A 17,923-nucleotide genomic window follows, 5' to 3' on the forward strand; every position below is an offset into this window, starting at 1 on the left:
CTGTGTTCATTCTGTTGCAGAGATATTCCTGAGTAGAGAACTTTCTTGATGTTTTTGTATTGCTTTCTTATATCAGCAAGACTTGACACTTGCCTCTTAGCCACAGGCTTTGGGATATCAAATAACTTAAACCTGCTTGGTCAACTGAATGTTTTCAGAGGAATTTTGATAGCAAAATCCTGTGTGCCCATACAAGTGCTTTTTGCTTTTTTCCTAGCCAAAAAAAAAAGTAAAAAGATTTTTAGTTTCTTTATTATAGCAAAGTTGGATAAGTATGTTCCTTGCCTGGAACTCTCACTTGGCATAGTAAATTTAAAAGACTGTTTTTGTGGAATGTTCTTTTGATATCAGAATGGTTTCAGATCTTCCTGGCTGTTAATAGAAATGTGTTTGGGATAGTGCTGCTTCCATGTACAGGTGCATGGGTGTGTTAGAGGTGGGATGCCTCAGCAGGGTCACTGCTCAGGGGCCCCTTCAGTGTACCAGTGCCACCGTCTGCAGGATACCTGTTCAAGTGACAGGCTACAGCCTTGAGGAAATCACAGTCCAGAGGCAAGCAAGACTGCAGTGCATGTGTTGAGATTTATTGAGACGTGGCAGACGTGTTCTTGGGCACTAAGATAAATAGAGTAATTTATGGAGATTGATTTGGATTTTGAAAACTAATAAGTAATGGTTGATCTTTTTAATTTTTTTTACCCCCTCTGGAAGAGGCGCTGAGCAATAACATATCAGTGATGGAACCATCTGGCAAAGCCAGCAGCCTTTTTGTGCACCAAACAGGCAATTCAAATCCCAGCCTTCATGGAAATGGGTGCTACATGCTTTTATCTGTTCCTAATGCTCACAAGATGCAGTGCTAAGCTGAGGCACGGCAGTCTGATTCAGCAACTTTTAGTCTGCAGTATCCAAGCTCCTGGAATGACCTAGAGCAACTTTCTATGCTCTGCTTGAAATTTTTAAGGAGATATATGCTGTTCTTAAAATTAGTGGTGGTTTGTGAATTAAGAAAGATGGTACATCACTGATCTGGATGAAAAAACAACACTTTGCTGTTTGGAAATGTGAAACCTACTTCTAACCCAGAAAAATGAATTCATTTGTGGCTTTTAGCCAGTCACCTGGCTTCCTTTTCCAAGCCTTCCCTGTTTTTAAAACAGGAGCTATTAGACTCACTTGCTTCACAGATGCCTGATGGGGAGAATTAATTACATGAGGTCAGTACAGGTCTTTTGAACTGGTAAGAGGTGCTGAAGTGCCAAATGTTATGGAGCTGACACAAGTCCATGCTAATCCAAATTATTTTACTTGTGGGATTTATATGGCAAACCCTCTGAACTCCAGTGATGTGGAATTGATCAGGGTAGAGGCTGACTAGGACTAAGTGAGGAATTTGAATGGAGTGCTGGAAATTCTTACTCTGGCAACATCCAGTATAAGATGTTTTGCCCTTAGCACATTGAAAAATGATACCTAAAAGCTTGTGCTGTCCTGCAGCAAGTTCTTTTGCCTGAAGACCTAAAGAGTTCCTCACCTAAAGGCTTCTATTGTCCTCCTTTATTTTATACTTTGCTACTGTGCTTTACGCCTTCATGGTTAGGTGAAGTTGGATTTTGCACTGAGATCGGGGCTCAACCTCTGTCATGTGTGAAAAATGTACCATATCATCCCCAGGATAATAGCACTTACTCTTTGATTAGAGATTTTTTTTTTTTCCTGAGGATTTACAATTAATCTGAAATCTGAGTTAAAATTAATTTATAGAAATGAGTCCTTGAAGAAAAAGTTAGGAATCCGTATTCAACTTAATTTGTTCCCAGTAGTTTTTATGACAATAGCCATGGCTCTTCAAATTCCCCCTGTCATTAAAGCTTACACGATCTTATGGACAGGCTGAATTTGAAGACTGTTTTTTTTTTCCCTGTGAGGATTAATGGTCACTTACAGCCATTATTCTTCATAACCGAAAGTTTCTCCTTCAGCAGACGCTGAAGAGTAATCTTCTGCTGTGAGTTCGACAAGCTGCCTTCTATCAGCCTGCCTTCAGTCTCCCATTGTTCTCCATGGGACTGTGGCCACAGGCAAAGAAGGCCACAGCCCCTGTGCCCTTGCTCGGCATGGGATTTCCCTCTGCCTCCTGACAGCACAGACTGCAAGTTTCTCTAAGGCAGTGGGAAGCTGGGCATTATGAAAAGCTTCCTCTTGATTCAAGGCAGCATATTGCCTTGGTGCCACTGGGAACAGGAGGCAGTAGCAGGTGTTTGGAAAGGGGTGAGCCTTCCAAGAGTTTCTTGAAAAGAATTTTAGACCTTTGCCTTTCCTGTTAGTAAAACAGTGTTATGAAAATAACATCAGAAGTGTATTATTAATCCTAAGCATTACTTCTGGAAAACTTCCTGTTATACCAGGTCTGCTCAGCTGGGAGGTCAGACAGCCAAAGAGCCAGAGGAAAAGAGTTGGGTAGGGAATTTGAACAGGGAAAGGTGAAGAAAAGACTAAAGGGAAAGCAGGGAGCTGTGAGGAGGGAATGCTTTGCTGTGGATCTGCCTGAAGGAAAGGAAAATGGGAGCTGTTGAACTTGAATCTTTTCCAGGATCCAGACAAACCAACAGTAACCACATGTTTGTGATCTGGGCATGATGTTGCTTCAGTAGGGCAGAACTGAGTTTGTTTTGATTTCACCACAGTGTTTCTGTACCATGTTATTTTCAGCTTTAAGTTTAACCTTTGACTTTATTGTGTTCAGAGCACTTGACTTAGGCATACTTAACATCTCTGCAGTGCGTTTTAAGTAGTTTTTCTCTCTCAGCCCTGCCTGTGAATTTTAACTTAGGATTTCAGTAATGCTGTTGAATTGTTGCAGCAGTGCTTTTAAGAAGGAAGGTGATGCATGGAAAAGGGTGGATGTTTGTACCTACTCTCCTGCACGTTGAAGTGTATGTCTGTGTCCTTGCTCTGTTGTCATGGGTTTGGAAGCAAAGGAACTGGAAGAGAATTGATTGAGTGGTGTCTTATCTGGAAACAAAACAAAACTCAGTGATGAAAAAGAGTTTGTAGAATTTTCAGTCTGCAGAAAGGACTGAGGGATGCTCCAGCTTAGTCATTCAAAGAATTCAAAGGCTTCCAGCCAGCAGCCTGACTCCATCTGCTTAACTGGGATCTTGTAAACAATTTGCCAGTTGAACAAATTAAGAAAGAAGTAAAGGAAAGAAAATTACAAGTAGAGCTTTAGTACCCCTTGATTCAAATATTCACATTCACCAGCTTTTAAATATTTAGTAGCCTTCTGAACACTTTTTTAGTACTGATTTATGAATAAGAATTTACTGTGGTGGTGTGGGAGAGCATGTGTGAGTTCTTCCATTTTTTTTTTTCTTGGAGTGAGAACTAAGTGCTTACTGCAAGTCCAAGGTGAATGATATTTCTAGAGGAAGATGGGTTTGTATGTATGTGTTTAGACATGTTCATTCTCTGTATTTGATCTGACCAATAATTAAATGGCCAAGCATGCTGGCTGCTTACTCTGCATTGGAGGCTGCTGGCTCTGTTCCTTCCCTATCATTAATGCAAACTCAGACCTCATTGGCAGTGAACATGTGAAACATCTGTCTGTCCTCCTGTGATCAATACTGTCCCTTCAGAGGTTCAGCTTTTGGAAGCAGTTCCATAAAATACCAGTTATTTTTATTTGGATTTGATAAATTTAATTACTTGAAGCAATTAATTATTTATTTGTTTTGTACTGATTGCACTCCAAGGTGTTCTGACATCAATCTCATGGAGATCAGCACACCCTTATGAGGTGGGAAAGTTTATGTTTCCAGGTCTGAACATCCCATGGATTAGTTAGCTGAGATGTGCTTGTTGCTTCTGCTAGCAATTTTTCATTAGTGAAGTTGTATGTTTTGTGCTCTACAAGAGAGTGGCTGGGAGTAATTTCCACAGGGAGTCTGACAGAGGTGTAGAAGGAAGTAATTGTCTCATTTCTGTGAATAAAAGTTATGAAGAAATGATGCAGGCTGGATCGAATCCATGTTGTGGCATTGCCATCTATTTGTTGTATTACATGCCCTTTAATTAGGGCCAAGAGAGTGCTGGTGCATTTCCTAATCAAACTCCTGTCTGTAGAGAATGAAATAAGATGAAAATATTGGCGTATTTATTTTTAAAGAGAACTGCAAAGGATACAAAATCTTGAATGAACTAGAGAAGGTGAATCCAACACATCTCTTCCTCCGTTCTTGTTCTTAGCCAAACCAAAAGGCAAATTGCTGAGAGAAAATGCATCCATCACCTTTTTTTTGTGGGGGTTATTGGTGTGGGAGAGCATCTGGACCAAAGCCGTAGTAGGTTCTTGGGTGTAAGAAGAGCACTCTGGGTACAGGAGTGGGATCACTCTGGGTATAGGATCTTTAAAATAAGTTGCAGTTCTGGGAAGGACACTCTGTATTGCTGCTTCTGTTGAATCATCCAGTCTCAAACAGTGTCCATGCAGTATGAGGCCTCAGGGACCTTTGTCAGTCCTGGATTTGAGAAGCTTTTACTATCTTTGTGTGCCCATAGTGACACAGTTTCGGGTCTCATTCATCAGCCAGTTTTATTGTGTGTGCCTTGTGCAGAGCTCCATATATATCACTTTTTTCTTTCATTAGTGTAACCAATATAATGATCGAACTGTAATTAGTCACTGTGGTTGTTTGTATTTGTGTAAGTGGAGATTCAGTTAAATTATTTAAGAGAAAAGCAACATCAATTCAAGACATGCATGTGTTGCTACACTTTCCTGTGTCTGATCTGGAAGTTTACATAACGTTCTTGTACTATGGTAGAGTGTCCGTGGAATTCCCTCTCCTGTGGCCTGTCTTAGGCCTCCTCCCTGCAATCACAGCACACACTTCTGTGCTCTTGATTTTCTTCTGTCAGATGCAGCTCAGAGGCTGCAGCCATTTCCATTTTCTGCAGCCACCTCTACAGGTCTCAGCTTAGTCTCCATGCCTGTAGTGAGAGGCAGGGGTGGGACTGTCTGGGAATCTGCACAGCTGCTTAAAGCAAACTACTGTAGTGTCATTCTGGTGATGTGCTTTTAGCATAAAATACCCCCAGCTAAAAATGTCGTGTGCAGTTCTTTCTTCTGCACCATGTATTTTATTTTTTCCTACACAAACACTTTCTGTAGTCCTTTTGCATTTGTTTTATAGGCCTCCACTATTTTTAAAGCAAAAGGTATTTAAGGACAAGGAATCTCAGGATTGGTAAGTGGCAGATAATACTTTGCTTGCCAGAGGATGTCCATCTTGTAAATGGCAGGGAGTCCTGGCAAGGTGTGAATTCCTGTTGTCTTCTCAGGTGTCTTGTTTCTTGTCACACAACCTGTGTGTCAAATGGGGAGAAAGCCGGTGCTTGCCAGGTTCTCAGCCATCATTGTGTGGATTCCAAGTAGCCCTAAGTTAAAGGGCCACTTGAGCTGTGTCAAAGCAGTCTGTACCCCCTTTCTAGGGGAGAAAGGGTGGGAGGCTATAAAAACCTTGAATACCCTTTTGCCTGCACTGGTGAAAACCCTTCATGCTGAAATGTTGATACTTCAGGACTTTGGTTCCTTCAGGAAATCTTTTAGCTTTACCCCTTGAATCAGTGCTACAGGTGAATAATGAGGCATTAATGTTTATAGGATCAGTGAGTTGCTGCTTTGCCATATGCCTAAGTGTGCTGGGCTTCTCTGGTATCTGTTGGCCTCCCTCATCTTGACAAAGCCTTCACTAGGTATATTCCTGTAAAACTGGTTTAATTTACTAGCAGGATGCAAGTACAGAATTTATCGTTTTGCGCAACTGATTTGGGAATTTGTGAGGTATGCCTAACCACAGTCCAAAAAGCCCTTAAATAACCATTTACATAGGTTACTATAGAAATGTTTTCTTTTTAAAAGATTGGTTTATTTAGCATTAAGCATCACTGATGGAGCAAGTTGATGGTCATGTGCCACTCCAGAGAGATGGCTGTGTGTTTAGTGTCTTACATAGCATAGGAGAGATTGCACAGTGGTATTACTCCTTATTTTTACCAGTGCAAAATCTTAATGTGGCAGATCAGCAGGCGCAGACAGAAGACCCAGAGTCCCTAGCTGTAAGCTGGGGCAGAGGGAAACATGTATGTTCATTGAGACAGGGAATACCTGTGCAATTTCACACTTTCCTAGTTTTTGCATATATCCATTGCACTTGCCCATCCACCTTCCACTGTAGCACTTCAGTTCCATGCAGTGAAGCACTTCAGAATTTCAGAAATGTGCAGGTTCATATCTACAACTGAATTTTTCAGTTGAGGTTTTTCAGATTCCAGAGCTCTAAGACTAAAGTATTTAATATGTTTCTTTCCTTCCTTCAGTCTTAAAACTGTACAGGAATGGAGGCTCCCTGCTCCTGCAGAGCAGAGCCATGAAGCCCAGGAATGTTTGACCTTCAGGCAGAAAATGCAAAAAACATTATTCATCTGAAACTTTAGCACTCCTTCCTGGAAATCCACTAAACCATTCAGTACTCTAAAGATATCCATGAAGAAAGTGCCTAATGAGAAAGTTTCCTTGCTGCTGAAATCCACAAAGAAGGTGGTTTTCACTGTCAGTGAGCGATATTAATAGATGCTGAACAATACTGGTGCTGATGCATAAAACTACAGTTTACAACTGTACAGACACAGGTCAGATGTGTGGAGATTTTAGGATTAATGTTTTCAGGACATTGTTTAGGGTTGGGGAAGGCTGATTTTAAGGAGAAGTTTACCTTAAAATTGAATTAAAATGAAGTGCAGCATCAGGGAGGGTACATGTGAAATATTCAAAGAACCACTGATTAATTTCAAAAACCTTGTATTTTGGTGGTAGAACAAAAAAGAGCTTTCAGCACAAAAGAGGATTTTTTGGGGGCAGGAGTGGGGAGCTGGGAGCATCAGAAAAGGAGCATTTGTGAAAAAAGTGATGAATTGAGAACAGGACATTTAAGATGACCACACAGATACAATCACTCAAGGTCCCTGGCGGAATCTGTAGATTCCATTTCTACTGCAGATCCCCATGATAGTCTCTACCAGCCAGGTGGTGATGCTGTGAGACATAACAGGACTGTGTTGCAAGCTCTGCTATTACTTAGACTTCATTACTCTACTAAAATAGATTCAAATACATTTACAACTATGCTTAAAAGTATTAGCATAAATCATGAAAACTGAGTGGCACAGAAAAATAAATGAACCGAGTCTGTTTGGGGAGGCTATATCTTCAGTTATTTCTTATCCTGTTTGTTCATTTAATGAATTTTGCCAATTAGCAATTAATTTGCAGTAGGTCTCCTAGTCATTAGTGTGAATTAGCAAGGTTTTGTTGGCGGAATGCCTCGAACATTAAATAAAAATCCTGTATCATGCAAAACCTCAAGGGTATTCCATGGTGAGATCCTGTACAGAAATTGAACTGTAGGGTCCATCCCAGTCTCAGCCCCTGCTGTGAAGGTGTGGTGGGTGCTCTGTTCTGATCTTTTTAAACTGCATGACCCAGCTCAAGCAATGTCCTCCTCCTTCAGAGGAGAGCAGAGCAGGTCAGTGCCCTGTATTCCATGCCTTCCAGGCCAAGTGCATTTCAGCAGTGGCTGTGTATTCCAGGCTCCCCTCTGCATAGGTAGGCTCTGGTACTATGGCTTTGTGGTGTTGACTCACGCAATTTTCTGTAGCTCTTTATTTATTTTTCTCTTGGTACACGCAGTTCATGTGTTTAATGCAGGTTGTTTATAGCAAGGACAAAGGATTACAGTCCTTAAATCAAAAGTGATGTTGGTGTAATTATAAGCACAAGCTGGTGTTGCAAAGAGGGCTGTAGGGAGAGGCTGTCAAAGGAGAAGAGCATCCAAAATATAGTAACCTCAAAAATCCCAGCTAATCAGTTTTCTGACGGGAGCAATCTGTTTCCCAGGTATTATTATTATATGGGGACTTTAAAGATAATAAATAACAATAATAGTCTACTATGAGGAAGGAAAGAAAAGGGCAAATGCCATTCACCTCAGAAGCTGTGGTTGCTCACTGGAGTTCTCTGAGGAACATAATTTTCCTCAGCCCCTGCAGAGGCCTCCATCCATGACAACACCAAGAGCATCCCAGGAGCTGTGGTGTAAGCAACAAGATTGCCTGAAGGGGTGTTTTCATAAATGCAGAGATATGGCCCACAGAAACCACATATCCCAGTGCACACACACGTCATGAGCCAGAGAGCTCTGGCTGCTGGCTGGGACTTGTGCCCCCTGCAAATTGCCTCGTTCTTTGGGAATGAGGGCAAGTGAGCACCACTTCCAGCACTGTGCTGCTTCTCTGATACCTACTTGAAAGACCAAAACAAAGAAGAGCTTCCTGAAATAAGCTTGGTCTTAGCACAGCTGTACAGAGCACGAAGACTTCTCTTTTGCAACAAGGCAGCCCAGCTAACGGACCCTGGCTAACAGATTATCAGCAGCGTTTGAGTAATAGACTGCTCATTTAGTTTTAATACATTTTGCATAGAGAGCAATCAGCCTTCATCAGTCTTAGAGATGAATTGGCTTAGCCAGCTAAATTCTAAAGATATTAGTCCGACAGTAGCCACATAAATCATAACATTTTCTTAATGATGGTAAAATTAAAATATACTCTTGCTTTGAGAAACCAATGAAGCCTTCCTGTTTGCAGGCCAGATCCTCCTTCCTGAATTAAAAGGAAGTTTAATTGATGGGGTTTTAAACTAAACTCACAGCCCACTCTTCCTCAGCATCTCTAGCGTTCCTTTCTTTGAAGTTAAATTAATTTGTCCTGCCTCTCCCTGCTCCATCCTCTAATCTTCAGGAATGTCAGTGAAGACCATGATCTGGATGTGCACAGCATCACAGTTGAAGGTTTTGCTAGGTTGATTGTTAGCAGTAGTTCCTTGAGCTAGTGGAGCCTCCCAGGAGAAAAGCTTGTTCTCTCTAACCAACAAACCAGGACCTCCTATCTGTCTACCTAGCCTAGCCAAGGATGAACATCTCCTATTTCCTGTGCTTTGTTCCTGAAGCTGGCCTGGTACCCAGCATGCTTTTGCCAGAAGGGATATTAACAGAAGGGAATCCTGCCTTTGGCTAAAAAGACTCCAGTGTCTGGTGTTGGGGCAGGGTGAGTACAGACTCTGAGGACTGTGACAGTCACACAAGTATTGTGTGTCCACAAGCTCTTCAGTAGGGAGATGCTGGGCTCATTGTGTCCCCCAAGTTAAGGGTAGTACCTTCTGACTAGGTCAGCCCATACATCCCCTGGCGGAGGCAGAGCTGGATATGTCACCTATGTAAATGTTCTATATGGTTCCTCACGGGGCAGAACAATTCTTTGGGCTGAATTCTCTTGCTTTCAGGAATGTCTTCCTGATGTTTGAGGCTGACCACTCAGTCTTCTGCTAAGCTGTGCAAAGTGACCTTTCCTTCCTTGGCATCCTGCTGCCAGCTGCAGCATGGCACCCATCAAATAAAGAGAACATCTCCTGTCCCAGTGCTCTGTATCTCAGGGCTCTACCCTGTCCTTTTCAGCAGAGCCTGTGCAGGTAGTCTGTGCAACAGAGCCCCTGGGAAAACCTGTTTTAGTGAGGTTCTGCTCAAGTTGAGACTTTGGGCCGAAAACTTGACTGGAATCCAGAAACTTGATAACTTTCACAGTCTTTCTTCTGCTAAAACTATCATTTTGTGGTCATCTGCAAAGAATTGGTTTCTTCACAAGTATGAAAGAAGTATGAAATCCACTGCTGTGCAGAAATGCCAGTTCTAAGTCAAAGACCTTTGGGGTAAAAAAAAAAGGCAGAGGCATCCTATAGCCCTTACCTGTGCTAACTGTTTGCATGAAGGTGGGTTTTTGTTTTTTCTCTAGTGCTCCTGTTGGATTCTCTGAGTCAGGTGGGTTTCTTAGAAATCCTCTCCTGATAGTCCTATTGGTCCTTTGCTGGAGTCTTTCTTGTGGTGCTAATATCTGTCAAAAAGGACCAGGTGCTTCTGAGCATATACTGTGAAAGGCCCATTCCCCTGGGGTGCTCTGTGGCATCCATACTCTGGTTTCTTGGCTGAAGTGATGTCATGGAGAAGGCAGGATTTCCCACAGGTCCTACACTGCTGTTGTGGAGCAACTGATGGGACATAGCCATAGCTGAGTTAAGGTTAGAGGTCTCACCATCTGGGTATGTGCGTGTGCGTGCAGTGCTCCTGCATTCAGAGGAGTTAGGAAGTTCCAGATGGAGCCCCTTGGCATTTTTGTGTTGGGGCAGTGTTCCAGAACACTGGAAGTGATAGGTCTAATCTGGGAGACTGATGTTGGGCTGTCTGTCTTGGGCAACTTCAGCGTGTGACTTATGGGAGGTAAGGTGACCACAGGCCCTCCCAGTGAGCTCTCCTGAGAGGCCAGTTTTAAGGTGGAGTGCATAATGTTTCTTCCTTCAGGTCATTCCCAGCCATGTTGCAGACTCATGGTTGGTCTGGCTGAGGTTTGGGGTGCTGGTCAGTAAGTGGTGTGTGCAGGCTGGCTGCAGGATGCTCTTGCCTCCTGGCTGCTCAGTGGCCTGCCTGGTAACTTGGATTGGTGATTGGGATCCCCAGCTTGAGGTGTGAGGTCACCTTTGCAGGGTTGGATATGGAGGGGCAGCCTGTGCCTGTGTGCAGAAGGGTGTTTGACAATGCGGTGTTGAGAATCATTTCTTTCCTGGTGCATCTTCTCGTATAGCTGAGTGCTTTCATTTTTTCTTGGATGTATCTGCAGGGCTTGGAAACCTGTTCTCCCTGCCATATTGTGCCAGCTGCATTTGTGCTGCTGGTAATCTAATAAATGCTTGGTCTGAGCAGCTAGCACTCCTGCTAGAGCCCAAATGAATGCAGAGGAAGGACCCTGCTAAGTGTGTGCATTCTTCCTCTCCTGGCCAGCTCCGATTCCCTTTCATAGCTCACATCTGATGATTCCTCTCTCACCTAGCCCCTTAGCTCCGATGTAAATGTGTGTGCACACTTCCGCCAGTCAAGTAACTGTGCTCTCTCTGTCTCTCCCCTTTGTTACAAAGCCTGCTCTGTAAATGAATCCCACAGGTCTGGGGCTCAGCAGGTAAAAGGAGAAGTGAGTCTGTTAGCGCATGAGTCTAATCAGGCTGGCTAAAGCGAATAAAGTAGGGCAGCATTGCACATTAGCCGCTGTGTAAATGAGCCCTTTGATGGGCTGGGCACCGCGGGAGAGGGTTTGAAGCCAAGAAGAACTTTTGTTGTTAATTCAGTGACACATGGAAACTGTAAAACAGCGTGTCTTGCACACACACGAGAGAGAAAATAAAAGCCCTCACGACCGGGCTTTTCAATACCTGCCCTCGGACCTAGTCTGAAAACTTTCAGCCCCCGTCTCCCTCTCTTACCACTTGATTTTCCTTTCTCTCCCTTTCTTTTTTTGTTCCCCCTGCACTATAAAAAGAAAAGCTCTCTTGCCTTTTGAACTAGACGGCTGTGAGTGAGGGCTATCTCTGAGCTGTGTGGCTCTGTTACCTTTGTGTTCCAGATGAAACTGCCAAGCTCGGTGGGACAGAAGAAGATTAAAGCCCTGGAGCAGATGCTGATGGAACTCGGAGTAGGTGAGTAAAGGGGGCACGCGAGAGAGAAAGAGACACACAGAGCTAGCCTTTGTTCTCGAGATGGGCTATTTTTTCCCCTAGTAATACAGCCAGTTTCTTGAATAACAGTATGTGAATGGTTTTTAAAATATTTTATGTGTTTAAAAAAAAAAAAGAGAGGGTAAAAGCCAGAACAAGATGCACAGGGGTTTTTTTTTTCCTCCCAGTAGAAAAATCTTTTAAAAGAGCCTTTGTTTCTCTCTTGTTTGGGCCTTTTTAACCATCAAGAGAGGCAGCACAGTATTAGGAAGGCAAATCTCAGCCTTGCCGGGAGAGGTACTTCTAAGTGTGTTAGTGACCACGGCACTCGCATTGTTCAGGGCTGCCCTGTCTTGCTTTTAAGCTTCATTTCCTCTTAATTTACTGCTCACGGTGGCAAGTCCGAAATGCATCTGGGACTGTTCATCCCCCCTTTATAGGTTGCATGCTGTGTGAAAATCTGGAGCATCTCTGCTGAAAGGCGAGTAAACACACATCCCTCACTCTTGAACTCGAGTGTCTTAGCAGCAGAAAGAAGGGTTCACTTAACATGTACAATACCTGCTCAGGGCTAGAGGGGGGAGAAGTGCAGCCCATGGCCAGTGGCTGCTCTCCATGCAGTGGGGACAGTTTGCAGGTATTACAGGTCCCAGCATGCAGTGTCTCTTGATTAGACACCTGATGATCCCTTTCCCTCCCACTGTGGCTCGAGAGATATTTAAAAGTAGGAAAAGGGAAGAATAGAAAGAAAAACAGAAGCCTTATTAATGATTTACAAGAGGTTACTGAACCTGTTCCGGGCACTGACTTCTGTTAAGTCTTGTTAGTTTTTTGGGCCAGCTGGTTTATGGCTCAGTATGTTGTCTCAGAGACTGTGCCATTCTGGAGGCCTCCGGTGGCTGGTGAAGGTTCAGCCAGGATGGTTTCCTCTTTCTGCTGTAAAAGTAAGGGAGTTAGTGTTTGTGCTTGCTAGGGAAGCCTTGGGGAAGCATGTGAGTGCTTCTCAGAGCTCACTTTCCATGAGGGTAAGGAGGGGTTCCTGACTCCCCACTCCTGCCTTGCATAACACACATATCTTGAGGGTCTCCTGGTGCTCCTGCCCTGCTATACCTTAAGAGTGCAGAATCACACCTGGGCTTTGTGGGGATGAACACAGTGCCAGCTGGAAGGGGTCATGTGGGCAGCCCTGCGGACAGGGGCCACTGCTGTGTATCAGGGCAAACATGCAGAGCTTCATCCTTTCCTTCTGCAGAACTTGCAGCTCTTTCTGGCTCTGTGTGCATGGTGGGGTGCAGCAGAATGCAAGGTGTGGGGAGGTGATCTGCCAGTTCCTGCTACAAACAGGTCTGTAACACAGCAGCAGAGCAGTTTTCTGTCTTGTACCTGCCCTGGGAGGAGCAGTAAGAGAGGCAACGGAGCTCAGCCTGTCCCCTCCTTGTTGCTGAAGGTGTAGGGAACAGCAGGAGCCCTTCTGTCCTTTGCAGCAGTGTAGATCCAATCTCTCTGTAAGACACAGCTCCCTTCATGTGACCTGGTGGGTAGCAAGGTTCAGTCATCTGGTATTCCATCATCCTTCACTTGCTGAGTCCTGGACTTTGCAGGTTCACCCTTAGTCATTGGCCAGAACCAAAGGACAGCCTGAAAAATCAGGTGTGCAGCCCTTAGGGATACCCATTGCTACTGATCCCTGTGATTGGAGTGAGGCTCCTGGTGTATCTTTCTGGGAATGACAGAGCAGCCAGGACCTTTATAGGAATTTTTCACTCTAGGGTTGTAGGTCTGGGTGTTTAACAGGAGGTGTTTTTCTCCCTAGATCTCAATCCTATGCCCACAGAGGAGATTGTGCAGATGTTCAACGAGCTGCGGAGCGACCTGGTGCTGCTGTACGAGCTGAAACAAGCCTTTGCCAACTGCGAGTACGAGCTGCAGATGTTACGGCACCGCTACGAGGCCCTGGCCAAAGCTGGGAGCATCGGCCCCCTCAGCGTGGAAGGTGCCCATCCAGATGGCCAGACAGGGCTCGGCATCGAGGAGGGCAAGGGAGATACCAAGGACCAGATCATTGATGTAGTAGGAGCACCACTGACCCCCAACTCGGTGAGGAGGAAGGTCGGGGGGGCAGAACAGGGCGCACTCAGGTCTCCGACGCAGATGCCCTGACAAGCGCTGGGAATGCTGCCCTGCTCTCCCTCCAGGCATGTGCGTCCAAGGGAGCAGAACACGCCTGTTCCCCCCCAAGTCCCAGTGCTGCTCTCTGGGCTTGTCTCCTGTGCTGGACAGTGTTCTTGGTGCTACAGGTGGGGTCAGCAGGGCTTTCTACATCCTGCATGCAGGCAGATGGCTTGGCGTGGGTGCCACCGTGGACCAAAGCGGCGAGGCTTTGGGTGATGAGAGCTTGTTCTAGGGCAGCAACAGTACAGCTGCAGGCCTGTGGCATTTTCCCTCTAGACACAGCCCCGTACAGGTTGCTCAGCAGAGGGAAGCGAGTGGGGAAAGCAGTCTTGAGGTGACGAGACATGACCTGCCCAAGACCCTGGAGTCAAGCAGCAGCTCTGCCTGGAGCAGGAGGCTTGGGAAGGAGAGAGGTGTTTGAAGAGCCAAGGAGGGTTTTTATACCCTACTTCCAGTGCCAAGAAAGAAAAGCCAGGCCTAGGGCTTCTTCCAGTGCAAGCCCTGTGGCAATGTCCTGTGCATGTACCTCTGCAGGATGTGAATCACCGGCCTCTCCTCCCTGCCTCCAGAAGGGCAGGCTGCCCAGCCCCTCACCACTGCCTCAGGGCCAAGGGCAAGCCTGGGGATCAGCTGAGGCTGCTTTCCCTTCTGTGCGGCCCCCTGGCACAGCTGAGCTGAACTGCCTGATGAAAGCTGCCCATCTCCACACCGTGGCATCCCCAACGCCTCCGACACACTGCCCCTGGTAGCGGCACAGACCTTTACTTTCTAAAATGTATAATGTATTGCAGGATATTGAGAACACCTTATCTGTCAATGGCAGAGGCGACACGTTAACCTGGACTTGAGTAATGTCCTATTTGATTGTGACAATGTTGAGTCGTAAGGAAGAGTTCTACTGAGACAGGTTCATGTTTGTAAAGGAGTCTTCTGAATTATTATTTTTTTTTTCCCTACTGCATTCAATCTGGAATCTCACCCCTCCCTCCCTGCGGTCTGGAGTGTCCTGGTTTGCAAACTTTTCGGGCTGATTTACAGTACACTTGGTCTCCCTTGAGAACTGGCTTTTTGGGAAGGTGGGAGAGATGGTGATGGTGGCCATGACTGCAGGAGGAGGGAGCCCATGCGTGTGCTTCTGACCACATTGTTCCTCGGTGCCACCTTCTGGAACTGGAAACAAAGGCATGGGCCCAGGCAGCACAGAGAGGGTTAAACTGACCTGGTCTCTGACATATTTGAAAGAAATATAATCAAGTTAATTCACTGCAAGGCAAATTCAGTACCTAAAGGGCCCCCATGTTAAATACAGCACTGACCTTTACCGGCTGATTACACAAAGACGACACAATTAGATTAGTCCAAGACAAAAGGTCAAGCACATTCACACTGTGACCATTTTTTGCTACCTTTTGAGGGGGGCGGAAATTATATCCCAGCTGGAGGAGTATTTTGGAGAGGAAGAGAATGGGGTTGCTGTACCATGTTCTGCCTGGTTCAGATATCTTTGGAGAGTCAGGCAGGGCCTGGCACTGTGCTTGCCCTGAACCTCTCCTGCGGTTGCTGGGCTACGTGGTGGTGGGAGAGATCAACACCCTGCAGCCCACAGCCAGCTTTTCCAAGGATAGGCTGAGCTGAGTAGAGGTCATGTCCTGGTGATGCTCCCTGCCCTGCCCGGAGCTGGCAGATGCAGCTCCCCTGCCTCTTGTCCAGCATCATGGCTGAAATTTGCCTCTGGAAGATTGTTGGGCTCGGTCAGCGCTGAGAAGGGCGATGGCTGGTGGGTGCATGCATATGTCTCCACCCTGCACAGTGATGGCCCCAAGGTGTCCCAGGCCCTGGTGGGGACAGCGGGGCCAGGACACGGCTCTGCCCCCGCCCCAGGGCGCTGGCAGCAGTGTGGCTGGTGGTGGGAACAAGCAGCTCTGGAGCACAGTAATACTTTTTGGTGGCCATTTCTTCCCTTGCCTCCTGCAGCTGTGGGTGCTTGGGCATGACACCTGCCCTTGTCCTGCTGCAGCAGTTTAACCCTGCCATGCCAGCCTTGAAGTCCTGAGTTCAAGCTTGTGCTTTGCCACTGAGCCACCAGGGCCTTTGGGGGAATCATTTAATCTCCCTCCTTCAAATTCCTCTGAGTTGGAGAATCCGTTTGTGCTGTGTAGCACTGCCTGTCCATGGCACTCTACATGTTGGATTAAGCATGGATTAGTTCAGCCTCCAAACCAGCTGCTCCCCTGAAGCCAGATTTGTTTCCCTGGAGAGAAGTATCTTGCTCCAGATGTTGGAGAGAGTGAGTGGCAAAGCCAGGAATAGGACTAGGAGTCCTGACTCCTGAGCGCTGCCTGGCATGCCTGGATTCCTTTCCAGGAATTGGAATGAATGGGCAAAGGCACACCAGGGTCTTTCGAGATGCTGGTTTTGTCAGCAGCTGTCTGCCAGCACCCCGCTTGGCCAGCGGTGGGGATGGGGGACACGTCAGCAGCGTGTGTTAGCCAGGCTGAGAGAGGCATCTGTCTCAGAGCCCATGGGGCAGTGGGGAGCCCAGCACTGTCCTGCCCTGCTGTGTCCACCACTTCTCTCCTACCCTGGCTGCCTGTCCACCCTCTCCCAGGGGCTGCAGTGCCCACTGCTGACCATTAAAGCCGAGCTGGAATCCCCCCAGTGCTGTTTGAGGCTGACCCCGGTAGGGACTTTACTCGGGGCCTTCGGGAGGTGAAAGGTGAGCCGAACTCGGAACAAATTAGTTCCAAGCAGAAGTTCAGCCAGTTACTCCAGATTGGATCCTTTGATTTCCGCAACTCAGACTCCACTCAGTGATCTGTAATGAGTGACTCTCAGAAATCCTCACATTGCAGCACTTTGTTCCTGAGCTCACAAGTCAGCCCATTAATGGGTAAAGGAAAGGACCTTGAGTCTAAGAAGTCTCGGGTTCAGAGTCAGAATTATTTGACTTTTAAGCTTCCTTTATCTGAACTCCTGCTGACTTCTTGTTTTCTGAGCCTGTTTGAAAGCTAGAAGTTACATTGTTAAGATCAAACATTCTCTCTTTCCAGATGGAGTTACAATATCTGTCTTTTATATATATATATTTTAATATATATAGTGTATATATACCAGGGTGTATATATATTCTTCTCTTTTTTTTAATCGTTCTTTCCATTAAAAGAAACTAGACTTGTAAGCTCTTGTAAATTATAATGTAAAACATTTTTTTTAACCAGACAGTTCCCAATTTTGCCCGAGGCAACTGGAATAGCTGTGCCACGGAAGGCAATAGGAAGGTGATTAATATGAATTTGTGACATATTTGAAAGATGGGTCTTTTGCCATATAAAGATTATCAAACACATGTGCTCTTCCCCATTAATTCTGCAGCCCTCCCAGGAAAGCCACAAAGCCCAGCTCCTTTGTTTCCAGGGTGGGTTTTTGTTTTTTAAAATGTACCTTTCGGTCCCCTTGATTACCCTGTATTTGATTTTTATAGGGCATCTGCTCACTCTGCTGTGTGGGTTCTCTGGCCCTTTTATTTCCCCGTTAATCGGATCCCGCGAAGGCAGCGGTGCCAGGGCCTCTGACGAAATCCGTGTGTGTGTTGTATTTAACTTTTAGCCGTGCAAATTCCATGCTCTGTTTGCCGTCTGCCCGGCGGGAACTGGGGGCCGCTTCCCGCCAGGGGAGGCAGCGGGGCCTCCCACGACGTGCGCTGCCGCCGGGAGCGGACGCGTGCAGGGCCGGCGGGGCTGCGGGAGCAGGGATGGGCAGGCCTGGCTCATTCCGGAGAGCGCCTCCGCGCTGCCCTGTCCATCCCCTGGGCGCTCGCGGGCTGGGGCAGTGGCTCTGCGGGCCTGTGGGGACGGGAGGGCTGCTGGGCTGGGCACGGCAGGCACCAGTCTGCAGTCACTGTGCCAGGGCGGCGCTGGCCCGTGCCACTGCCTGCGGTGCGTTGTGCCGTGGGGACCAGGGGTTCTGGCGCCTCGTGTCCCTGCAGCACAGGGGTACCTGGGAGCTGTGCCATGCCTGGGGCACCCCACACAGAGCCCAGCTCTGGGTGCTGACCCTGCTGTGGCCGTGGGCAGAGGGCCCGTGTGGCACCTTGGC

General features: G+C 46.5%; 1 protein-coding gene across 1 annotated transcript in view; it reads left to right on the forward strand.

The window, feature by feature from the left end:
• DMAP1 (DNA methyltransferase 1 associated protein 1) overlaps positions 1 to 14,789 on the forward strand; it is a 29,000-nt gene extending 14,211 nt beyond the window's left edge. The window contains exons 9-10 of the mRNA XM_069023198.1: positions 11,566 to 11,638; positions 13,470 to 14,789. Coding sequence (XP_068879299.1) covers positions 11,566 to 11,638; positions 13,470 to 13,816 — 420 coding nt within the window. The 3' untranslated portion in view covers positions 13,817 to 14,789. The remainder of the gene's footprint in view (positions 1 to 11,565; positions 11,639 to 13,469) is intronic.
• The last annotated feature ends 3,134 nt before the right edge of the window (positions 14,790 to 17,923 follow it).

Source organism: Aphelocoma coerulescens, chromosome 8 (genome assembly GCF_041296385.1).
Source record: "Aphelocoma coerulescens isolate FSJ_1873_10779 chromosome 8, UR_Acoe_1.0, whole genome shotgun sequence".
Lineage (NCBI taxonomy): Eukaryota > Metazoa > Chordata > Aves > Passeriformes > Corvidae > Aphelocoma > Aphelocoma coerulescens.